The sequence below is a fragment of the Salmo trutta genome, chromosome 14 (assembly GCF_901001165.1).
Source record: "Salmo trutta chromosome 14, fSalTru1.1, whole genome shotgun sequence".
In the NCBI taxonomy this organism is placed as follows: Eukaryota; Metazoa; Chordata; class Actinopteri; order Salmoniformes; family Salmonidae; genus Salmo; species Salmo trutta.
The window spans coordinates 82387812-82413714 of record NC_042970.1 but is presented as its reverse complement, the minus strand read 5'-3'; the positions used below and the strand labels follow the sequence as shown (position 1 = coordinate 82413714).

Genomic DNA, 25903 nt, shown 5'->3' with positions numbered 1-25903 from the left:
AGAGGGGGACTGTTTTAAGCCACGGTGCTGTTGTGAGGTTGCTGATTGCAGATGGCTCTGTGATGGACAACGTTGCAGCTCTAACAGAGGGGGACTGACCTCTCTGGGCTATGTGGGACGATTTCGTCCCACCTACGTAACAGCCACTTCAATCCAGTGGCGCGATTTTTGAATCGTTAGAAATGCTATAACTTCAATTTCTCAAACATATGACTATTTCACAGCTATTTAAAGACAAGAATCTCGTTAATCTAACCCCACTGTCCGATTTCAAAAAGGCTTTACAACAAAAGCAAAACATTAGATTATGTCAGCAGAGTACCCAGCCAGAAATAATCACACAGCCATTTTTCAAGCTAGCATATCATGTCACATAAACCCAAACCATATCTAAATGCAGCACTAACCTTTGATGATCTTCATCAGATGACACTCCTAGGACATTATGTTATACAATACATGCATGTCTGTTCAATCAAGTTCATATTTATATCAAAAACCAGCTTTTTACATTAGCATGTGACGTTCAGAACTAGCATTCCCACCGAACACTTCCGGTGATTTTACTAAATTACTCACGATAAACGTTCACAAAAAGCATAACAATTATTTTAAGAATTATAGATACATTACCCCTCTATGCACTCGATATGTCCGATTTTAAAATAGCTTTTCGGATGAAGCACATTTTGCAATAATCTAAGTACATAGCCCGGCATTACAGGGCTAGCTATTTAGATACCCACCCAGTTCAGCCTCCACCAAAATCACATTTCCTATAAGAAAAATGTTCTTACCTTGCTTGTTCTTCATCAGAATACACTGCCAGGACTTCTACTTCAATAACAAATGTTGGTTTGGTCCCAAATAATCCATCGTTATGTTCCAACAGCGACGTTTTGTTCGTGAGTTCTAGAATGCTTCTTGGCGGTGTCGCGCATGGCGCATTGGCGTGTCAAAAATGTCTAAATATTCCATTACCGTACTTCGAAGCATGTCAACCGCTGTTTAAAACCAATTTTTATGCCATTTATGTCATAGAGAAGTGTTAATATTCCGACCGGGAGTATGCATTGAGCCTAAACAGCCGAATAAAATTTCTCCTCAGAAGCGACTCATGCACGCGCATCATTGAAAGGTCCTCCGAGCATCCACTTACAAAAGGCGATAATATATTTCAACCTGAGGTTCCCTCGTAAACCTTCAGTTATTTCGCGGGCTCTGAGAGCCTATTGGAGCCCTGGGAATTGTCACGTTACAGCTAAGATCCTTACTTTTCAATAAAAAGAGGTAAGACGCACGACTCCTTGTCAGACAGGGTACTTCCTGCTTGAAGCCTTGTCAGGTTTTTGCCTGCCATAGGAGTTCTGTTATACTCACAGACACCATTCAAACAGTTTTAGAAAATTCAGAGTGTTTTCTATCCAAACCTGAACAATAATATGCATATTCTAGCTTCTGAGTTGGTGTAGGAGGCAGTTAAAAATGGGAACATATTTTTTCCAAAATTCTCAATACTGCCCCCTATACCAAAGAGGTTGTTTTAAGCCACGGTGCTGTTGTGTCACTGCACTCCGCTTTGTAGCCTGAGTGCCAGTCTTCTTTGTGCTATCATCGACTCCTTGTCACGTTTGGCTCGTCCATGACAGCAATGCAGTTGGCATGGTAGCACAAACATGTCTGGGACCATCTATTTTGTGAGTAGAAGTTGTAATCTTTCCCCCCCCCTGGTTGCTAAGGAGAATGGTTCTACATCCTCTTTGGTGTTCAACATTCCTCTTCCTGCATCTTGGAGACTGAAGGATAAACTAATTGTGTACTGTTTTTTTTTTCTTCTTCTCAATATTCACGTTTACTGTGGATTTAAAAAAAGTTATGTCAACAGACTCCGGATCTCTACCAGACCAGTGAAGTGGTGTGTTTTACTGCTCATTGTTAACAGTTGATTACTTTTCAGTATTATCTTGTTATTCCATCAGACAGCTGTCAATCAGACAACAGTCATAATGACTTGGAGTTGGATGGTGACTAAGCACTTTGCTGGGAGTTATGAAGCACCAGGGACTGTATACATAAAGCAGGTCTCAGAATAGGGCTGCTGGTCTAGGATCAGGTGCCCTCTCTTATTCATTATAATCTAAAAGGCCAAACTGATCCTAAATCAGCACTCTTACTCTGAGATTCTTTATGAATATGGTTCCAGAAATCACCTTGGGGGGCCAAAAGATTTTAAACCCAACATCATACTGTATTGAAGACAGACTATGCGTTTTGTTATCATGAAGATGTATATCTCTGTACATTTGTAATCAGAAGAATTTAGAAGGAGTAGAACAGGCCTCCGCATTCATGTCAATGACGTCATAACGGGCAGACAGGCAGCCGTTCCAGTTCTATGTTTAGTAGTAGTATCATGGAGCATGTTGGGAGGGATCAGAGAGATAGAAATAGAATGACTAGAACGCTCTTGGAACCTTTCACCCTGGTCATTTGACTCCTGGGTACTCTCACATTGGCTGCCAGTCCACCCATTATGCCATCATAATGGGGAGACCTGTTCTATGGATTGTTTCTCTATGAGCGGAACACGTACATGTTCTCATGTTCTTAATAAGTGTTCTGATGACTTCTCTCTCTCTGTGAGTTATTAATTGACCCATAATGGGTTTCTGATTGGAGATTCTTTATGAGAAGCGTTCTTCCTCAACTGGGCCTTTTATAGATAAAAACCTGTTCTGTTTTGACCACTAGGTGAACATCATCTGCTTTAGTAATGTGTTTTTATGTTATTCTTTTGATCAGGATGGTTTCTGATTGGATTTTACCGCATTGTTGTTGTCGTTGTTGTCATTGTTGTTGTCGTTGTTGTCATTGTTGTTGTTGTTGTCTTTGTTGTCTTTGTTGTCTTTGTTGTCTTTGTTGTTGTCTTTGTGTTGTTGTCGTCGTTGTTGGATGTATTCTCCAGTATGTGGACTATAGAAAGACGGTAGTATCTCCAGGGAACGCTGAATATTTTGCCTTATGTCTCACCACAGTGGTTGCTATTCTCGGCTTTTTTAATAAAGCCTTATAATGCCTTATTCATCCTTATAATGTCTTATTCAGCCTTATAATGCCTTATTCAGCCTTATTGACGTGTGTGTGTGTGTGTGTGTGTGTGTGTGTGTGTGTGTGTGTGGATGGCAGATTACTGCCCAAGCTTCTTTTAATCCATCACATTCCTTTGCAGGCCACGTAAGATTCTCACACACACACAGAGACGGACAGACGGACGGACGGACGGACAGACAGAGACCACACGGACAGACAGAGACACACACCACACGGACAGACAGAGACACACACCACACGGACAGACAGAGACACACACCACACGGACAGACAGAGACACACACCACACGGACAGACAGAGACACACACCACACGGACAGACAGAGACACACACCACACGGACAGACAGAGACACACACCACACGGACAGACAGAGACACACACCACACGGACAGACAGAGACACAAACAGATTCTCACACAGACAGACTCAGTGAAGGAATGTGTGTGAGGATCAAACAGCAGGATGCGGTGGGAGCGTTCGTACCTGACTGTGTGTCTGTCAGGCTGTGTGTCTGTCAGGCTGTGTGTCTGTCAGGCTGTGTGTCTGTCAGGCTGTGTGTCTGTCAGACAGGCTATGTGTTATGTTGGTGGGATAATAGCTGGTCTCAGATGCCCCACCCTTGGCATCCCAGAGGTACATAATAATAGGTGTCCTTCTGGAAGAGATCCTTATTCTAGACTTCTTTCCCAGGGACTTCCCTGTCTGTGTGTCTGTGTGGGAGGATTATTCTAGTGTAGGATGAGATCTGATGAAACTACTGTTTGTCTTTGACTTGCTTCATGTCCTGAGTCTAATTACCCTTATTACATGTCTCCAGCTGACAAGGATTCAGTTGTTATTACAGGTGTCTGGGTCAATAGTGAGTACTGATCTATGTCTCCAGCTGACCAGGATTCAGTTGTTATTACAGGTGTCTGGGTCAATAGTGAGTACTGATCTATGTCTCCAGCTGACCAGGATTCAGTTGTTATTACAGGTGTCTGGGTCAATAGTGAGTACTGATCTATGTCTCCAGCTGACCAGGATTCAGTTGTTATTACAGGTGTCTGGGTCAATAGTGAGTACTGATCTATGTCTCCAGTTGGGACAGGATTCAGTCCGATCGCCCCTTCGCAGCTATGCACCTTTTTAAAGCCAATGTGTGGGCCCTAATGATACAACAATATAACCCAATGTGTGGGCCCTAATGATACAACAATATAACCCAATGTGTGGGCCCTAATGATACAACAATATAACCCAATGTGTGGGCCCTAATGATACAACAATATAACCCAATGTGTGGACCCTAATGATACAACAATATAACCCAATGTGTGGGCACTAATGATACAACAATATAACCCAATGTGTGGGCCCTAATGATACAACAATATAACCCAATGTGTGGGCACTAATGATACAACAATATAACCCAATGTGTGGGCACTAATGATACAACAATATAAACCTCTTTCTTTCTCTCTCTCTCCCTTCTATCTCTTCCCCTTATTTTCTTTCTTTCTGTCTTTCTTTCTTTCTCTCTCCTCTTTCTTTCTCTATCCTTCACCCCTTCTCTCCCCCCCTCTATCCACCCTCTCCTTCTCTCTCTCCCCCCCTCTCTCCCCCCTACTCTCTCTCCCCCTCTCCTTCTCTCTCTCCCCTCTCTCTCTTTCTCTCTCCCCCCCCACTCTCTCTCCCCCTCTCCTTCTCTCTCTCCCCTCTCTCTCTTTCTCTCTCTCCCCCCTCTCCCCCCCCTACTCTCTCTCCCCCTCTCCTTCTCTCTCTCCCCTCTCTCTTTCTCTCTCTCCCCCCTCTCTCCCCCCCTCCTCTCTCTCCCCCCTCTCCTTCTCTCTCTCCCCCCCTCCCCTTCTCTCTCTCCCCCCTCCCTCTCCATTAGTCCTTATTAGTAGGTTCCTCAGTAGAGACAGTCCCGTTATAGTAACTAAACCAGATAATCACACGCACACAGAAGTATCTGTGCAGTTAAATAAAGGTTACATTAAAACATGTATTAAAATCTGTGCAGAGAGTCTTAAATCAACAGATGATGAAATTCCCCTTGCTAGAGGAGGAGGAACAAAATCCCCTGCCTAGAGGAACAACTCCCCTGGCTGGAGGAACAACTCCCCTGGCTAGAGGAACAACTCCCCTGGCTAGAGGAACAACTCCCCTGGCTAGAGGAACAACTCCCCTGGCTGGAGGAGAAACTCCCCTGGCTGGAGGAACAACTCCCCTGGCTAGAGGAACAACTCCCCTGGCTAGAGGAACAACTCCCCTGGCTAGAGGAACAACTCCCCTGGCTAGAGGAACAACTCCCCTGGCTGGAGGAGAAACTCCCCTGGCTAGAGGAACAACTCCCCTGGCTAGAGGAACAACTCCCCTGGCTGGAGGAACAACTCCCCTGGCTAGAGGAACAACTCCCCTGGCTAGAGGAACAACTCCCCTGGCTAGAGGAACAACTCCCCTGGCTAGAGGAACAACTCCCCTGGCTGGAGGAACAACTCCCCTGGCTGGAGGAGAAACTCCCCTGGCTAGAGGAACAACTCCCCTGGCTAGAGGAACAACTCCCCTGGCTGGAGGAGAAACTCCCCTGGCTGGAGGAACAACTCCCCTGGCTGGAGGAACAACTCCCCTGGCTGGAGGAACAACTCCCCTGGCTCCCCTGGCTAGAGGAGGAGAAACTCCCCTGTTTAGAGGAGGAGGAGAAACTCCCCTGGCTAGAGGAGGAGGAGGAGAAACTCCCCTGTTTAGAGGAGGAGGAGAAACTCCCCTGGCTAGAGGAGGAGGAGGAGAAACTCCCCTGTTTAGAGGAGGAGGAGGAGAAACTCCCCTGGCTAGAGGAGGAGGAGGAGAAACTCCCCTGGCTAGAGGAGGAGGAGGAGAAACTCCCCTGGCTAGAGGAGGAGGAGGAGAAACTCCCCTGTTTAGAGGAGGAGGAGAAACTCCCCTGGCTAGAGGAGGAGGAGGTGAAACTCCCCTGGCTAGAGGAGGAGAAACTCCCCTGGCTAGAATGTCCCAGGAGTTGACACAGTGGAGATGAGGAGGAAGAGAGGGATGTTTTTTTTTTACCTGTATTTAACTAGGCAAGTCAGTTAAGACCAAATTCTTATTTACAATGACGGCCTACACCAGCCAAACCCAGACGACACTGGGCCAATTGCGCCAGATGTGATGCAGCCTGGATTTGAACCAGGTGACACCTCCTTGCGCTGAGATGCAGTGTCTTAGACCACTGCGCCACTCGGGAGCCCAGTATAACAAAGAGACGTTCTTTACAGGGTGTGTTGTGTTTTCTGTTAGCTAAATGGTTGATAACAGACTCAATGTAAGACAGCTACTTTTTCCACCTCATGAATTAACTGGGCTTCTTTTCATTTGAAAGTTTTTTTCAATTCGCTAGTCAGAAAAGTCTGTATAGCCTTGTCCCGCTAGACTGAATGATATGCACCTCCTAGTGATCTATTGATAGGACAGGCAACTGTCCGTCACAAAGCCAGTGATGACAGTGAAACTGCTGGTTTGTCAGTCCGCTGTCTGTCTCGCCCCTCTGTGTTAGCTCAATGCTTCTTCCGTGAATTTAGACATCCCATGTCATGTCAGCGGTGACGACGAGTTGAAATCCACTTCATTACTGTTTTGTGGCACATAAATGTATTTTCTGTCGCATGTTTTCATAGGCCTATAGAGCCACAGAGCCCAGGCACTTAGGCCACGCTTTGATTGACAACCGAACAGCTAGTGTTGACTAGTTTTCCCCCCTACCTACAAATGACCTCGACTAACCTGTACCCCCGCACATTGACTCAGTACCAGTACCCCCTGTATACTAACCTGTACCCCCGCACATTGACTCAGTACCAGTACCACCTGTATACTGACCTGTACTCCCGCACATTGACTCAGTACCAGTACCCCCTGTATACTAACCTGTACCCCCGCACATTGACTCAGTACCAGTACCCCCTGTATACTAACCTGTACCCCCGCACATTGACTCAGTACCAGTACCCCCTGTATACTAACCTGTACCCCCGCACATTGACTCAGTACCAGTACCCCCTGTATACTAACCTGTACCCCCGCACATTGACTCAGTACCAGTACCCCCTGTATACTAACCTGTACCCCCGCACATTGACTCAGTACCAGTACCCCCTGTATACTAACCTGTACCCCCGCACATTGACTCAGTACCAGTACCCCCTGTATACTAACCTGTACCCCCGCACATTGACTCAGTACCAGTACCCCCTGTATACTAACCTGTACCCCCGCACATTGACTCAGTACCAGTACCCCCTGTATACTAACCTGTACCCCCGCACATTGACTCAGTACCAGTACCCCCTGTATACTAACCTGTACCCCCACACATTGACTCAGTACCAGTACCCCTGTATACTAACCTGTACCCCCGCACATTGACTCAGTACCAGTACCCCTGTATACTAACCTGTACCCCCGCACATTGACTCAGTACCAGTACCCCTGTATACTAACCTGTACCCCCGCACATTGACTCAGTACCAGTACCCCCTGTATACTAACCTGTACCCCCGCACATTGACTCAGTACCAGTACCCCCTGTATACTAACCTGTACCCCCGCACATTGACTCAGTACCAGTACCCCCTGTATACAGCCTCCACATTGACTCAGTACCAGTACCCCCTGTATACTAACCTGTACCCCCGCACATTGACTCAGTACCAGTACCCCTGTATACTAACCTGTACCCCCGCACATTGACTCAGTACCAGTACCCCCTGTATACTAACCTGTACCCCCGCACATTGACTCAGTACCAGTACCCCCTGTATACTAACCTGTACCCCCGCACATTGACTCAGTACCAGTACCCCTGTATACTAACCTGTACCCCCGCACATTGACTCAGTACCAGTACCCCCTGTATACAGCCTCCACATTGACTCAGTACCAGTACCCCCTGTATACTAACCTGTACCCCTCCACATTGACTCAGTACCGGTACCCCCTGTATACTAACCTGTACCCCCGCACATTGACTCAGTACCAGTACCCCTGTATACTAACCTGTACCCCCGCACATTGACTCAGTACCAGTACCCCCTGTATACAGCCTCCACATTGACTCAGTACCAGTACCCCCTGTATACTAACCTGTACCCCTCCACATTGACTCAGTACCGGTACCCCCTGTATACTAACCTGTACCCCTCCACATTGACTCAGTACCGGTACCCCCTGTATACTAACCTGTACCCCCGCTCATTGACTCAGTACCAGTACCCCTGTATACTAACCTGTACCCCCGCACATTGACTCAGTACCAGTACCCCCTGTATACAGCCTCCACATTGACTCAGTACCAGTACCCCCTGTATACTAACCTGTACCCCTCCACATTGACTCAGTACCGGTACCCCCTGTATACTAACCTGTACCCCCGCACATTGACTCAGTACCGGTACCCCCTGTATACTAACCTGTACCCCCGCACATTGACTCAGTACCAGTACCCCCTGTATACAGCCTCCACATTGACTCAGTACCAGTACCCCCTGTATACTAACCTGTACCCCCGCACATTGACTCAGTACCGGTACCCCCTGTATACTAACCTGTACCCCCCGCACATTGACTCAGTACCGGTACCCCCTGTATACTAACCTGTACCCCCGCACATTGACTCAGTACCAGTACCCCCTGTATACTAACCTGTACCCCCGCACATTGACTCAGTACCAGTACCACCTGTATACTAACCTGTACCCCCGCACATTGACTCAGTACCAGTACCCCCTGTATACTAACCTGTACCCCCGCACATTGACTCAGTACCAGTACCCCCTGTATACAGCCTCCACATTGACTCAGTACCAGTACCCCCTGTATACAGCCTCCACATTGACTCAGTACCAGTACCCCCTGTATACAGCCTCCACATTGACTCAGTACCAGTACCACCTGTATACAGCCTCCACATTGACTCAGTACCAGTACCCCCTGTATACAGCCTCCACATTGACTCAGTACCAGTACCACCTGTATACAGCCTCCACATTGACTCAGTACCAGTACCCCCTGTATACAGCCTCCACATTGACTCAGTACCAGTACCACCTGTATACAGCCTCCACATTGACTCAGTACCAGTACCCCTGTATACAGCCTCGTTATTGTTAGTTTATTGTGTTACTTTTTATTATTCTTTCGTTTATTTGGTAAATATTGTCTTAACTCTTTCTTGAACTGCACTGTTGATTAAGGACTTGTAAGTAAGCATGTCACGGTCATGTTGTATTCGGTGCATGTGACAAACAAAGTTAGATTTGATTTAATATGCATACTGGTAGGCTACTACTGCTTCTTGGCGTTTTTATCTGCAGATAAATTGTGAAAACATCCAATGAAGATGTTGAATCCTCACTGCAGGAACAGTAGGTAGTGGAGAGCCTCATTCTGCTCCAAAATATAACAAAACAAAACAGATTGAATGGTTTTGAAAGTTTTTCTGACGAGATTACTAATCTACTGCCTTCCCTCAAAATCCCACCTACAGTGATTGATTGACAGGTCTGAAACCCTACCAGCACTGTGACTCACCAACATCCCGCCCCCTCCCCTGACAGTCCCACCCACAGTGATTGATTGACAGGTCAAACTGTTAAAGGGATAGTTCACCCAAATTACAAAAAGTAGAGGCAATAAAGTACACTGAACAAATATATAAACATGTAAAGTCTTGGTCCCATTTTCATGAGCTGAAATAAAACATCCCAGAAAAATGTTCCATACGCACAAAAAAACATATCTCTCAAATGTTGTGCACATTTGTTTACATCCCTGTTAGGGACCATTTCTCCTTTGTCAATATAATCCATCCACCTGACAGATGGGGCATATCAAGAAGCTGATTTAAACCGCATGATGATGACACAGGTGCACTTGTGCTGGGGACAATAAAAGGCCAGGTTTGGTTTGCACAAGCAAATAATTTTTTGCACAAACTGTCAGAAACCGCAGTTCGTGGTTGTAACTGATTTCAGTGGGCAAATGCTCAACTTTGATTGCCACTGGCCACTGGCACGCTTCACGGATTCATCCCGGTTTTAATTGTACTGGGCAGATGGCAGACCACGTGTATGGCATCGTGTGGGCAAGCAAATTGCTGATGTCAACGTTGTGAAGAGAGTGTCCCATGGTGGCGGTGGGGTTATAGTATGGGCAGGCATAAGCTACAGACAACAAACACAATTGCATTTTATCGATGGCAATTTGAATGCAACGAGACATGGTGATGAGATCCTGAGGCCCGTTGTCGTGCCATTCATCCACCGCCATCACCTCATGTTTCAGCATTATAATGCACAGCCCAACGTCACAAGGATCTGTACGCAATTCCTGGCAACTGAAAATGTCCCAATTCGTCCATCGCCTGCGTACTCACCAGACATGTCACCCATTGAGCATGTTTGGGATGCTCTGGATCGACATATACGACAGGGTGTTTCAGTTCCCGCCAATATCCAGCAACTTCACACAGCCATTGAAGAGGAGTGGGACAACATTCTACAGGCCACAATCAACAGCCTGATCAACTCTATGAGAAGGTGTGTCGTGCTGCATGAGGCAGATGGTGGTCAGACGCCCCTACTTTTTCTTTGAAGGTATCTGTGACCAACAGATGCATATCTGTATTCCCAGGCATGTGAAATCCATAGATTAGGGCCTAATTCATGTATTTAAATTGACTGATTTCCTTTGAACTGTAACTGTAAAATCTTCAAAATAGTTGCCTGTTCCATTTATATTTTTGTTCACTGTAATTTGAACAAATATCACTGTTAAAGAACGTATTTCAGTAAAACCGTAGGGACTTTCTCAAGAGAAGACAGGAGTAACGTTAATGTTTTTTAATCCTACTTACAACATTAGTCCTGATCATACAAGCCTGAGCCTAGATATCCAAAACAACTAACACATTGAATTCATACATTTTCAGGTCATTTTCATGAGAAAGTCATGTCTTTCTACTCAATACCACAACTCATGTTACCAAGCTGGGAGGTAAAGTTGTTAAAGTATTGAATGAGTATTAAGTATTGAGTATTGGGTATTTAGCTGTGTATATGGGATGAAATCAAGGCATTAGAATGTACCAGACGCCCTTAATATAGAGCCCCCATCAGCACGGAACTCCCTGGCTGGCTACTGTTTCTGTTTGGCTGGCTACTGTTTCTGTTTGGCTGGCTACTGTTTCTGTTTGGCTGGCTACTGTTTCTATTTGGCTGGCTACTGTTTCTATTTGGCTGGCTACTGTTTCTGTTTGGCTGGCTACTTTTTATATTTGGCTGGCTACATTTTCTATTTGATTGGCTACTTTTTCTAATTGGCTGGCTACTGTTTCTGTTTGGCTGGCTACTTTTTCTGTTTGGCTGGCTACTTTTTCTGTTTGGCTGGCTACTGTTTCTGTTTGGCTGGCTACTTTTTCTGTTTGGCTGGCTACTTTTTCTATTTGGCTGGCTACTTTTTCTGTTTGGCTGGCTACTTCATCTACTTTCAGAAAAAACTGTGTCTAGACTCAAGAGAAACACACTCTTTTACCCGTGAATATCAGACAGACACAGATGTGTTGTTGGTACCAACGTACAGGAATATCGCCATCTACTGTCAGTGAATGTGTCATTACAGAGACGGGGAGAGAGAGAGTTAGTGAGAGAGGAAGAGGGAAAGACAGAGAGAATTAGAGAGAGGGAGGCAGATGTACAGATAGAGGGAGAGAGGAGATGTGTCAAATTCAATAACAAACCACTCCAGTCGTTCTGAGTCAGTTAAAGTTGTTTTAATTCTGTTTTTAAAACATGGATTCCAGGCTCAATAATGTCACCACCACAGTTTAGAACAGACAGTATTATCATCTTAGTAAACCGTTGTTGTCGCCGGGGACATAAAAACAACCATCAAAAAAATTAACAAGTCTACAGTACGGTTTTATAAAAAAAAAAAATGCAATTCAAGACAGTCATTCAGCATTATTATAAAGAAAAACAGAAAACAAATGGTGCTCTTGCCATAATTATTATTAGCCTACAAAAGAGCGAGCTATTGTTTTTTTATGATTCATTTTTTGGAAGACAGACAAATGAAAACGTGTGATATGAAGAGTTATTAGATTGTTACAAGTTTAAGAAAAGGCCATTGGTTCTTAGTTTCCAACAGTATTTTTTTTGTCCTCTCTCGTCGTGTAAACGCCGTTTTATAGGTAGCGTTGTCATGGTGACGTGATAAACAGAATATTAAAAACGAGTGGAATCACGCCAGTAACGATTGTCTCGCTGAAAACGACAGAGAAGTGGTCTTTCATTCACAGTAAATTATACACACACACACACTGAGCTTGTCATGGTAGGATGAAGTTGCTTCCTAGACACTGATCTAAGAAATGTTTTGTGTTCCGCCTAAGGGTTAAGATTAGGATAATGGGAGAGTAAATTGATCCTAGATCTGTGGTTAAAGGCAACTTCTACCCAGAGCGAGTTAATCAAGATTGTTTGAACGATCATTCCTATGGACTCTTTCTCCCATTTAACTGGAAATCCCTCTAGTTAATACACTACATTTCCCATGATGCAAATGCTAACCAGTGTCAAATTTACAGGAGTGAGGGTGTATGGGTACTGTAGTTCTATGGTGTGTGAGTGACAGTTCACAGGACGATGTCTAGATATAAAGAATAGTGTGTGTATGTGTGTGTATGTCTGCAATGTGTGGGTCTGCAATGAATGAGTGTGTGTGTGTGTTTCTTAGATGAAGATTGGATAATAATAACGACCCTTAATTTGCTGGCAACCGCACACACAGACCACTGTACTGTACGTACAGACAGACAGCACACACAGGAGAGAAGAGAGCAATACCAAGACTACACTGGACGAGCCATCACACACAAGAGTGATGAGAGAGATTACAGCTACACTATTATCATCATACACTTCACAGCACATAGTAGCGAGAGAGAGAACGACTGGCAGACCCATAGAGTTAGATAGAGTACCTAGTAAATTAAGATTGAACTTTAGAGTCCTCTATCCTACTCTATGGTCAGCCCCTAGAGATAAACTACTGGCAGCCCCATAGAGTTAGATAGAGTACCTAGTAAGGTAAGAGGGTCTTTAGAGAGTCCTCTATCTAACTATGGTCGGCCCCTAACCTGGATAAGGAGAGAGACCGCTGCACCGCTCACGTTTCCTTTCACTTCACCGTGAAACAGAACAAGAGCTATAGCGAGATCAGGCATGTTTCACGAGGCTTTAAGTGTTCCCACAACGCACACACTTTACATCAACGCGTGGGTGTTCTTCTTTTCCGTCTCCCATAGTCACCTCGAAGATCGTTTGTGCTTCTGAGAAGAAGAAAAAAACTTCCTGTTTGAGAAAGGTTGTGACCTCTAACCTCATCGTGACCTTTAGTCTGAGGTCGTTAAAGAAGATCCCTGTTTGACGATATAATAAAAATGAAGTAAACATTTTTTTTTAAAGAGAAAGTTGGTCACAGCACCCAATGCTTCATTATCAAGTTACGTTTTTTAACTAAATTAAAAACACATTTTATTTTAAAAGTCTTTCTCTGTCTTTGACCGTATGATCCAACATTATCCAGGATTTATTTTCCCTTTCTGAGAATTAAGGAACTAAAAAAAGGAATGACGAGATAGAGAGTTCAGCATCCCTCAATATTCAGTTATTTTGGCACAGGTGAGCTCTCCCATGTCCTTTAGTTTAGGAGAGTTCAGTATCCCTCATTATACAGAGTTATGAGCCCACAGGTGAGCTCTCCCATGACCTTTAGTTTAGGAGAGTTCAGTATCCCTCATTATACAGAGTTATGAGCCCACAGGTGAGCTCTCCCATGACCTTTAGTTTAGGAGAGTTCAACATCCCTCATTATACAGAGTTATGAGCCCACAGGTGAGCTCTCCCATGTCCTTTAGTTTAGGAGAGTTCAACATCCCTCATTATACAGAGTTATGAGCCCACAGGTGAGCTCTCCCATGACCTTTAGTTAGGAGAGTTCAGTATCCCTCATTATACAGAGTTATGAGCCCACAGGTGAGCTCTCCCATGACCTTTAGTTTAGGAGAGTTCAGTATCCCTCATTATACAGAGTTATGAGCCCACAGGTGAGCTCTCCCATGACCTTTAGTTTAGGAGAGTTCAGTATCCCTCATTATACAGAGTTATGAGCCCACAGGTGAGCTCTCCCATGTCCTTTAGTTTAGGAGAGTTCAGTATCCCTCATTATACAGAGTTATGAGCCCACAGGTGAGCTCTCCCATGACCTTTAGTTTAGGAGAGTTCAGTATCCCTCATTATACAGAGTTATGAGCCCACAGGTGAGCTCTCCCATGACCTTTAGTTTAGGAGAGTTCAGTATCCCTCATTATACAGAGTTATGAGCCCACAGGTGAGCTCTCCCATGTCCTTTAGTTTAGGAGAGTTCAGTATCCCTCATTATACAGAGTTATGAGCCCACAGGTGAGCTCTCCCATGACCTTTAGTTTAGGAGAGTTCAGTATCCCTCATTATACAGAGTTATGAGCCCACAGGTGAGCTCTCCCATGACCTTTAGTTTAGGAGAGTTCAGTATCCCTCATTATACAGAGTTATGAGCCCACAGGTGAGCTCTCCCATGTCCTTTAGTTTAGGAGAGTTCAGTATCCCTCATTATACAGAGTTATGAGCCCACAGGTGAGCTCTCCCATGACCTTTAGTTTAGGAGAGTTCAGTATCCCTCATTATACAGAGTTATGAGCCCACAGGTGAGCTCTCCCATGACCTTTAGTTTAGGAGAGTTCAGTATCCCTCATTATACAGAGTTATGAGCCCACAGGTGAGCTCTCCCATGACCTTTAGTTTAGGAGAGTTCAGTATCCCTCATTATACAGAGTTATGAGCCCACAGGTGAGCTCTCCCATGTCCTTTAGTTTAGGAGAGTTCAGTATCCCTCATTATACAGAGTTATGAGCCCACAGGTGAGCTCTCCCATGTCCTTTAGTTTAGGAGAGTTCAATATCCCTCATTATACAGAGTTATGAGCCCTCAGGTGAGCTCTCCCATGTCCTGTAGTTTAGGAGAATTCAGTATCCCTCATTATACAGAGTTATGAGCCCACAGGTGAGCTCTCCTATGTCCTTTAGTTTAGGAGAGTTCAGTATCCCTCATTATACAGAGTTATGAGCCCACAGGTGAGCTCTCCCATGATCTTTAGTTTAGGAGATTTCAACATCCCTCATTATACAGAGTTATGAGCCCACAGGTGAGCTCTCCCATGTCCTTTAGTTTAGGAGAGTTCAACATCCCTCATTATACAGAGTTATGAGCCAACAGGTGAGCTCTCCCATGTCCTGTAGTTTAGGAGAGTTCAGTATCCCTCATTATACAGAGTTATGAGCCCACAGGTGAGCTCTCCCATGTCCTTTAGTTTAGGAGAGTTCAACATCCCATATTATACAGAGTTATGAGCCCACAGGTGAGCTCTCCCATGACCTTTAGTTAGGAGAGTTCAACATCCCTCATTATACAGAGTTATGAGCCCACAGGTGAGCTCTCCCATGTCCTTTAGTTTAGGAGAGTTCAACATCCCATATTACACAGAGTTATGAGCCCACAGGTGAGCTCTCCCATGACCTTTAGTTTAGGAGAGTTCAACATCCCTCATTATACAGAGTTATGAGCCAACAGGTGAGCTCTCCCATGACCTTTAGTTAGGAGAGTTCAACATCCCTCATTACACAGAGTTATGAGCCCACAGGTTATTTCTCCCATGACCTTTAGTTAGGAGAATTCAACATCCCTCATTATACAGAGTTATGAGCCCACAGGTTATTTCTCCCATGACCTTTAGTTTAGGAGAGTTCAACATCCCTCATTATACAGAGTTATGAGCCCATGACCTTTCGTCTTTTCATTCAGTCCCAGAGTTAGTTTGGGAATGCAAACTCTTTCTCTGGAATCTGATTTCAGAATGTTTGGAATTCCACCATGTTCCGTTCGGTCCTGGACTCATATTTACATGTGCGTTAGACGCACGCAAACACACACAGAACACACTCAAGAGAGCACACGATTCAAGTTGTAGTCATACGTGTAGTTAGTTAACGTGGCTCTTACACAGGCTAAATGTAACACGTCACTGCTGTACAGTGGTGGCTAAATCTACCTACAGTTTAATTCAGACATTACAGAGAGTGGTTACTCCACAACATGGCTTTCTGAATCAGTTTCAGGCCACATGGTCTGTCTGCACAACAGCCCTTTGCAGTAAAGTTAAAAACACCAGATGTTACAGGAATGTTGGAGCGTTTTGCAGAGTGCAGGGGCCGTTTTGCAGTCAGATTCTGTGTCCTAGTGGCTTGGTAGATTAGATGGCAGGAGGGTTGTTTACAGAGGCAGGTAGAGTAGAGAGAGGCACACACACGTACAAGTGTGTGTGTGCGTGTGTGTGCTTGTGTGTGCGTGTGTGTGTGTGTGTGTGTGTGTGTGTGTGTGTGTGTGTGTGTGTGTGTGTGTGTGGCCTAGAATGTGATACAGCCTCAGTCCTTGGAAACACACACTCTAAATACATCTATATACCACCATGTTTCAGTTGAGTCTTCCTCCAGAATGTAACTCATACTATTTCACTATTTACAGTTCTATACTGTGTGTGTGTGTGTGTGTGTGTGTGTGTGGCTCATACCGGCAGTCACCACCAGAGGGCAGTATACTTAGTAAAGACCTGGAGGATCCAGTTTGAGATGGTGTAGAGCTGAGTGGGACTGTGGGATGGTTGTAGGGGAGCTGAGGTGGGGTGGGGATCGGGGGGTTGGGGATTGGGGGGGGGGTGAGATCTACAAGGTTCATGGTGATCTTCTGGAGTCTGTAGGTAGGTTGGTGTTGGTTGGCTGATGAGTTGAGGTTCTGTTCTGGTGAGTTGGGCTGGTTGGTCCATTGGTTGGCTCTGCTTTTCAACCCACTGTGGTCTGTTCAGGTGAATCTGAGAAGTATTATTTTAGTGGTTCCTATGGGCTGAGGAGGTGGTTATGATCCTTAGTGCTTCTGGTTCTATAAGTGGACTACTGTGTCAACAGGTTATAAGGAGTTGGTAGTTCTAGTGGGTTGTGGTTCTTTAGTGGAATGAAAAATTGGTTCTGGTCTGTTCCCGTTCTTTTTTGGTTGATGAGTTCTTTCTAGAAGATTCTGGTAGGTTATAATAGGTTCTAGAAGGTTTTGGTAGGTTCTGGAAGGTTCTAGTGGACAGATGACTGTGGTCTGGTGAGGGGATGTGGTCGGCTGGCCGGGTCCAACTGGTCATTGGGGACTGACCGTCGGTTCTGGTCCGGTCGACTGGTGGCCAGATACTTGGCCCTCATACTCGAGGTGTACTGGAGAGAAAGAGAGAGAGAGCGGTAGGGGAGAAAGACAGACAGAGGGGGAAGAGAGAGAGAGAGAGAGAGGGAGGGGAAGAGAGAGAGAGTGGTAAGGGGAGAGAGAGAGAGACAGGGGGAAGAGAGAGAGAAACATAGGGGGAAGCGAGATAGAGACATAGGGGGAAGAGAGAGAGAGGTAGGGAGAGAGAGAGAGAGAGAGAGAAACATAGGGGGAAGCGAGATAGAGACATAGGGGGAAGAGAGAGAGAGGTAGGGAGGGAGAGAGAGAGAGGGGGAGAGAGAGAGAGAGAGAAAGAAAAGAAAATAACAAAAAGGAAATATTGTGTAGCCATCAACACTGCCCAAATCTGACTCATTTTCCAGCAGTATCAACTGGAAGTGAGTTGGGAAGAGTATGTATACTAGTGTACTTCAAAAGGGGGAGGGAGTAGGGAAGGGTATGTAGAGATATGCTGCTTACAAGTGTCCAGAGACAGAGAGTAGAGGACAGGGTGAGGGGGTTGGTAGAGTGAAACACTATGGTAAACAAGCAACACACACCAACACACACACACTTCACTAGTCATTTGGACAGCCTGAGGTAGTGGATTAAAAACAACAATTATCACTACAGAGATTGATTAGGATTATAGTCCTACAGGGCTTTTCATAGGCGTTAGAACTCAACTCTAGATTATTATTAGACGGGAAATAGTATCAAATATTGAATTGATCAATTGTATTAGTGCTCTAATTCTGATGTAGAAGGTTAGGTTAGCCTGGTATTAGTCAGTGGTCTTAGTGAGGGAGTACTGTAGCGCTGGGTTTCCCAGTTTCCCCATCTCTAATGTGGAAACTAGTGCTTGGTGAGCCATGAGGCACAAAATGGCCGCCGTGCATCACCAAACCGAGGTGGTGTCTACAGCTAGACGTGGTGGTGGGTGACATGACCTCATAGAGTTGGATAGAGGGCACATATTTGCTTCTAAACCAGCCTTTGTGGAAAGTGTGACCTCGATCCACCTCTATGGGTGGTTTGCAGCAGTGGCGCTGTGAATCAGGGATGTATTCACCGATTCTGTTGCGAAATGCTTCTGAAACGGAAGCAAATGGAACGAAACTGGGAAGGACCTACCTGAATTTGTCCAAACAGAAACTCACGTTTCGCTGCTTTACTTCCGTTTGGTTCTTAAAATGGTAAACGGTTTCCATAATGAATACACCCCAGGTGAAGAACTAGTAGTGATGTTTAGTGATGACAGGGGACAGGGGGACAGATACATAGGACACATGCATCTAGAGGACGTGTACACACAGACACACTATGGGGACAGGACTAAAGGAGCGTTGGCTGTGGTTTACTAGGGGGACACGAATTAAGGACGGACATGGACAGGAAGTCACACGCCTTCGGAAACAACCAGCTTTAACCAATGGCTGTACTGGGAAGACAGTATCGCCCGTCCACAGACTCAAGAGAGACAACGTAAAAAAGGAAAAACCCAGCGTCAGACACCAAGAGTCTGAAAAGAAAGAGCACATGCCAAAACCCATTTGTTTTCCTATAAAGAGGTATGAAGATATAAGAGAGCTCTTCAAGGGTTCGCTGTGCCAAACCCAGTCTCTGTACTTCTTTATTGAGAGTGCAGTTACACCTGATGATGCAGTGATGAAGTCTGATTCAAGGAGAGGTACAAGAGGTCAAGTCTTGTACCACCAAATGGTTAGCACCACTGGCCCAGTCTTGTACCACCAAATGGTTAGCACCACTGGCCCAGTTGGATGGAATGAATAGCCCTTAGCGTGAAACTTCACCTCTGTTTTCTCCTCTTACCGAGATCTTGTGGGAGCATGCTTCAAACAATTGATCCGCGTCCCAAATAGCACACTATTCCCTATATAGTGCACTGCTTTTGACCAGGGCCCATAGGGAATAGGGTTCCATTTGAGATGCAAAATAGACTAACCAGAGTTTACATCAGAATTAGAGACCGTCTTTTTTCATCTGTGATCTGTCAGACTAAACACCTGTTTTGAATACAATCTATTACATTAAAAAAAAAGCCAGGCTGCCAAAATGACCTTTGCGATGGTATTTCGCCACTCGAAGTTAAAACACCTTCAGGGTTCGGAGGGGGCATACTGGAGTAGAGTGTATACTAGAAAGTGTGCACTTACAGAGGGTGGAGGGGATTCCCTGCCAATCAGAGGCGTGTTCTCACACCTGGGGGTCTGAAAGTTTGCGTTCTGGGTCCTGTGTCACAAATGAGAGGTTACTGAGGTCACTTCCTGGTTGCTGAGGTCACTTCCTTGTTACGGAGATCACTTCCTGGTTATTGTTGTCACTTCCTGGTTACTGTTGTCACTTCCTGCACTACAGTCCTCCGTACAACAACTAGATTGCGTCCCAATGATCTCTCCTTTCTCCCGAAGTGTGCACTTGTTCACTTCCCTTCATGGATATGACTGGAATATGGAAACTCCATCTAGTATTCTAGTATCCATGCCAACATCAATCAAATGCTTTTTACAATTGTGGGGAGTGGTGAAAGAGTGCACACTTCAAGAGGAAGGAGAGAACATTGGGACTTCAGCCTCAGACCCTCAGTATGTGGTCGTCGTCCACATCAACAGCACCTTGTCTGCTATATTATTGTCCTAGCGCTGGTTGTTGACTTGTTAAAGCGTTGGGCCAGGAACCAAAAGGTTGATCTGCCCTTGAGCAAAGCACTAAACCCTAATTTGCTCCTGGGGTGCCGTACTACTATGGCCGACCATGTAAAACAACACATTTCCCTGCACCTATCCGGTGCATGTGAAAATATATATTTTAAAAAATACATAACTTATTGTTTTGTATGTAGTTGTATCAGTGGTTAGAGCCTAGTGGTTAGAGTGTCGGACTAGTAACCGAAAGGTTGCAAGTTTGAATCCCCGAGCTGACAAGGTACAAATCTGTTGTTCTGCCCCTGAACAAGGCAGTTAACCCACTGTTCCTAGGCCGTCATTGAAAATAAGAATTTGTTCTTATCTGACTTGCCTAGTTAAATAAAGGTAAAAAAAATGAATGCATAACTTAAACTTACGTGAAAGGTATGTAGGCCTATTACGTTGACTGAAGTGCGTTATTGACGAGGAGGAGAAACATATACTGCAGTCATGATGTGTGATGAAGGGTGTAAAACCTTGTAAGGCCACAGCATTAAACCATGCAGTTTGATATGTGTTTCACCTTATCCAAACACTACTGTGTATCATGCTTACCATGACCTGTAACATGGTCCTTATCAGTGATATGAAGATATGGGGACTCTTTACTGAATAAAACAAACTTAGGCTACTTTATATATGTTTGTGAGTGTATCTGTCTTCAATGTGCAGCCTGGTGGTTAAATATGACAATAGTATCAATGTTTGTCTGAGTCCATGCAGCTCAAATGATCAGTGATGGACTAGCTGGCAGGCAATGGGTTCCCGCTAGCGGCTAGCAGGCTAACTCACACCATTTAGCTGTAGCTTTACGGTAGGCCGATACCAGTCAATGGCAATTGCGTGGCTAATTGGTAGCAGGCAATAGCTAACTTGTATGGCAGGCAGGCAATGTGTAAAAGCTAACTCCGATATGGCTAGCAGGCTTACTCACATGTAGCCTAATGTATATCACTGAGCAGGCAGTGTAGCTTCACTTGGGTAACTGATAGCTAACTGATAGCAGGCAGTGTTTTGTTTATGCTAGCAGGCTAACTTACTCGGTATCTAGAGATAATGTATGGCAGGCAATGGCGATCGCGTGGCTAACTTGAGCTTGTATAGCAGGCAGTGTGTCGATTCTGCTAGCGGTGCTAACTGACATGTGGCTAGCAGGCTAACTCACTCGCTAGCTACAATAATGTATGGCAGGCAATGGCGCTCACGTGGCTAGCTTGTGTAGCAGGCAGTGTGTTGTTTCAGCTAGCGGCTACCGGTGGGGTGCTAACTCACATGTACTCAGTGACAGGGGCATTGCTGACAGTGTGGGCCGTAGCGGGGATGCTAGCTTCGCTGCCGTAGCTGCTACCACAGCTGTAGAGACTGGGCATGTGCACGCGGTACAGGTTATCATGAGGACCCGCCCCCCGATTGCCTTGGGCAGCAGACTCGTCTTCTCCATCCTCATCATCCGTCCTTCATTGGCCAGGGCCAAGGGGAGGGGCCGGGCGAGGGGAAGGAGGGGTGAGGGGAGATGGGAGGGGAGATCCGAGAGAGACAGTGAGAGTGAGAACAGAGGAGAGAGGAGCTGATAGAGGGTCAACTCAGACTCATAGGACCACTGAAGGAGGATAATACACCCCTCAACCCACAGATCTAGGATCAGCTTCCCCTCCCATAAACCTGACCTTTACCATTATGTGGGGAAAATTAAAAACTGACCCAAGATCAGGGTCTAGGGGCAAGTCCACACTAAACCACCTAATTCCCTTGTATTGGTATTGTGCAACAGAGAGATGCCAGTCAAGAATAACCCCAAAACACCCCCACCACCATTAACCCCCAGGCACCACCCCACCACAAAGCACAGGTGCACACGAGGTCACAGAACACTGTCAGGGGTCAAAGATCAGAAGTCAGGGGTCAGATTTGACCATTTCAGCCAAGTGTAGAAGGAACCAGAGATATCATGCAGTTTTCAGCTTCATCCTCACCATCATCAGTAGCAGTTTTGTCTCAGCAGCAGAGATATACAGCAAGAGGAAAGGAGCGAAGCTTATAGCTTATTTAGAAAGGAATCATCGGAATCGATTCTGCTGAACTGCAGGCAATGACTGACTCCCTATAGTGAGCATTCATTTCAAGCCATTTGATTCATTCATTTCAAGCACACTTCAGAAGGAAGTGGGGCGTCAGGTAGCCTAGTGGTTAGAGCGTTGGGCCAGTAAGCGAAAGGTTGCTAGATTGAATCCCCGAGCTGACAAGGTAAAAATCTGTCATTCTGCCCCTGAACAAGGCAGTTAACCCACTGTTCCTAAGCCGTCATTGTAAATAAGAATTTGTGCTTAACTGACTTGCCTAGTTAAATAAAGGTTAAATAAAAAGCCATTTGATTCATTTATTTCAGGTTATTTGATTCATGCATCTGAAATCTTGAGGGCATCATAAAAATAAAAAAATAAAAATGTCACAAAAAAAAACAAAAATCAGGTTAAAAAAAAATGGCCGCTGCTGGTAAACCAATTTCTGCTGTGACATACAATGATAAAAAACAAAACAATTGTCAACGAAACAGAATTAAATAATCAGGACGTGTGCTTATTGGGAAGGTAGTGGAGTGCAGGTCAACTACACAGGTTATAAAACATGTTTGTAGAACTTCAGATCGGTCCTTAGATTGCACGGGCAGTGAAGATGCAAGCACTGGTTTACCGAGATGCTTCAACTGCTATCGCTTCACACCACCATGGGGCAGCAGTACTATTTCATAGTACTATTTCTAATGCTGCCACACTCGCATATAAAGCTGCCCAAAGCTCATCCACACAGACAGGGCTCAAAAGCAGGACTGTTCCTACATGAAGCACTCTGCCAGGGCCTCTCTTTCTAGATGATAGAAATACAGGAGGAGGTCGATGAAGGGCACATAGAATCTCTGTCGCTATAGAGATGTCAATTGAGAAGTCAATGTATTAGTACAAAATATATTACGCCATGGGCCAAACCGTCAATGACCCTTAATCTATATGTGATATGATCCGTGTTCCCATCAACTGTTACTGAGGATTCCATCGTCCCATTCCGAGTCATAGGTTTTTACAAATCAGAACATTGGTAGGAGAAAGGAAGACGAGGAAGAGGAGAAGAAACAGAAGGTGGGATGAGGGGGGACAGAAAATAACGGTGTTGAACCAATTAGAAGATGTAAAAGAAAACTGGGAGACGGGTGCATACAGACAGACGGATGAGAGAGTCTGATAGACAAACAGACAGATGCACTATACTAAACATGAAGGCTGTGTACAGTAGTAGTATTAGTAATAGTAGCAGAAGTAGTAGTAGTAGCAGTAGTAGTAGTAGCAGTAGAAGTAGTAGCAGTATTAGTAGTAGTAGTAGCAGTAGTAGTACTATTAGTAGGAGTACTAGTTGTAGTAGTAGGAGTAGTAGTAGTAGTAGTAGGAGTATTAGTAGTAGTAGTAGCAGCAGTATTAGTATTAGTAGTATTAGTAGCAGTAGTAGTAGTAGTATTAGTAGCAGTATTAGCAGTAGTAGCAGTAGCAGTAAGATCTGATCAATGTCTTAGCAGGGAATAGGCCAGACGTGTGTGTTCAGGTGTGTGTTCAGGTGTGTTACCTCTTGCTCTGCCAGGTGTGTGGTACACTGCAGACGATGGAGGAGAACATGAGAGCTGTGACGAAGGAGAACAGCACCAGGTAGATCAGCCCCTCCACTCCATCATAACACAACCCTGTTAGAGCCTGGACGTAGTCCTGGAACACAACAATATAACACCACCCTGTTAGAGCCTGGACGTAGTCCTGGAACACTACAATATAACACCACCCTGTTAGAGCCTGGACGTAGTCCTGGAACACAACAATATAACACCACCCTGTTAGAGCCTGGACATAGTCCTGGAACACTACAATATAACACCACCCTGTTAGAGCCTGGACGTAGTCCTGGAACACAACAATATAACACCACCCTGTTAGAGCCTGGACGTAGTCCTGGAACACTACAATATAACACCACCCTGTTAGAGCCTGGACATAGTCCTGGAACACTACAATATAACACCACCCTGTTAGAGCCTGGACATAGTCCTGGAACACTACAATATAACACCACCCTGTTAGAGCCTGGACATAGTCCTGGAACACTACAATATAACACCACCCTGTTAGAGCCTGGACATAGTCCCTGGAACACTACAATATAACACCACCCTGTTAGAGCCTGGACATAGTCCTGGAACACTACAATATAACACCACCCTGTTAGAGCCTGGACATAGTCCTGGAACACTACAATATAACACCACCCTGTTAGAGCCTGGACATAGTCCTGGAACACAACAATATAACACCACCCTGTTAGAGCCTGGACGTAGTCCTGGAACACTATAATATAACACCACCCTGTTAGAGCCTGGACATAGTCCTGGAACACTACAATATAACACCACCCTGTTAGAGCCTGGACGTAGTCCTGGAACACTACAATATAACACCACCCTGTTAGAGCCTGGACGTAGTCCTGGAACACTACAATATAACACCACCCTGTTAGAGCCTGGACATAGTCCTGGAACACTACAATATAACACCACCCTGTTAGAGCCTGGACATAGTCCTGGACACTATAATATACACCACCCTGTTAGAGCCTGGACATAGTCCTGGAACTACTACAATGCAATATCACCACCTCCCTGTTCGAGGCCTGGACATAGTCCTGGAACACTACAATATAACACCACCCTGTTAGAGCCTGGACATAGTCCTGGAACACTACAATATAACACCACCCTGTTAGAGCCTGGACATAGTCCTGGAACACTACAATATAACACCACCCTGTTAGAGCCTGGACATAGTCCTGGAACACTACAATATAACACCACCCTGTTAGAGCCTGGACATAGTCCTGGAACACTACAATATAACACCACCCTGTTAGAACCTGGACATAGTCCTGGAACACTACAATATAACACCACCCTGTTAGAGCCTGGACATAGTCCTGGAACACTACAATATAACACCACCCTGTTAGAGCCTGGACGTAGTCCTGGAACACAACAATATAACACCACCCTGTTAGAGCCTGGACATAGTCCTGGAACACTACAATATAACACCACCCTGTTAGAGCCTGGACATAGTCCTGGAACACTACCATATAGGATAAGAGAAGAAGAGAGAAGAGATGAAGAGAAGAAGAGAGAAGAGATGAAGAGAAGAAGAGAGAAGAGATGAAGAGAAGAGATGCAGAGAGGAGAGGAGCAGGAGTGAGTCATATTGTCCTATGAGGGTTGTTGTCAGTTGTTTGATTTGAGGAAAGAGACAGTCTGGTGGATTGAGATCTCCCTGGTAACAACTCTTACTCATCACAACAGTCACGACAAGACCGTTTGAAAATGGTTGATAAGAATCAAGGTGTAAAGGGTGTGGGATTTATCAAGCTTTCTCTTTCTGGACTTCAAGAAGCGGAAAATTACTGTCATTATCATGAAGGGTGAGAGGAGAAAGAGAGGGGAGAAAAACAGAGAGAGAGAAACACAGAGAGAGAGAAAGACAGAGAGAGAGAGAAAGACAGAGAGAGAGAAAGACAGAGAGAGAGAGAAAGACAGAGAGAGAAAGACAGAGAGAGAGAAAGACAGAGAGAGAGAAAGAGCAGAAGAAGAGAGAAAGAGCAGAGAGAAACAGAGAGAGAGAAAGACAA

General features: G+C 45.1%; 1 protein-coding gene across 1 annotated transcript; it reads right to left on the bottom strand.

Moving 5' to 3' along the window:
* Window positions 1-11905: 11905 nt before the first annotated feature.
* On the bottom strand, window positions 11906-23944 carry LOC115147656 (protein tweety homolog 3-like). Its single transcript, XM_029689948.1, has 5 exons — window positions 23810-23944; window positions 21470-21652; window positions 19667-19742; window positions 15979-17503; window positions 11906-15838 (listed from the first exon to the last, which is right to left on the bottom strand). Exons 1-4 carry the CDS (start codon window positions 23857-23859, stop codon window positions 17369-17371), a joined length of 444 nt encoding a protein of 147 aa, XP_029545808.1. The 5' UTR covers window positions 23860-23944; the 3' UTR covers window positions 11906-15838; window positions 15979-17368.
* Between the last annotated feature and the right edge of the window lie 1959 nt (window positions 23945-25903).

Bases quoted from the DNA above. Each gene is read 5' to 3' on its own strand.
- LOC115147656 (XM_029689948.1), bottom strand. From the start codon at position 23,859: ATGTTCTCCTCCATCGTCTGCAGTGTACCACACACCTGGCAGAGCAAG. The intron at 19,743-21,469 runs GTGAGTTAGCAC...TTTGTGACACAG, and splicing joins GCCCCTGTCACTGAGTACAT to GACCCAGAACGCAAACTTTC. The intron at 17,504-19,666 runs GTAAGTGCACAC...CTTTCTCTCCAG, and splicing joins GGGAATCCCCTCCACCCTCT to TACACCTCGAGTATGAGGGC.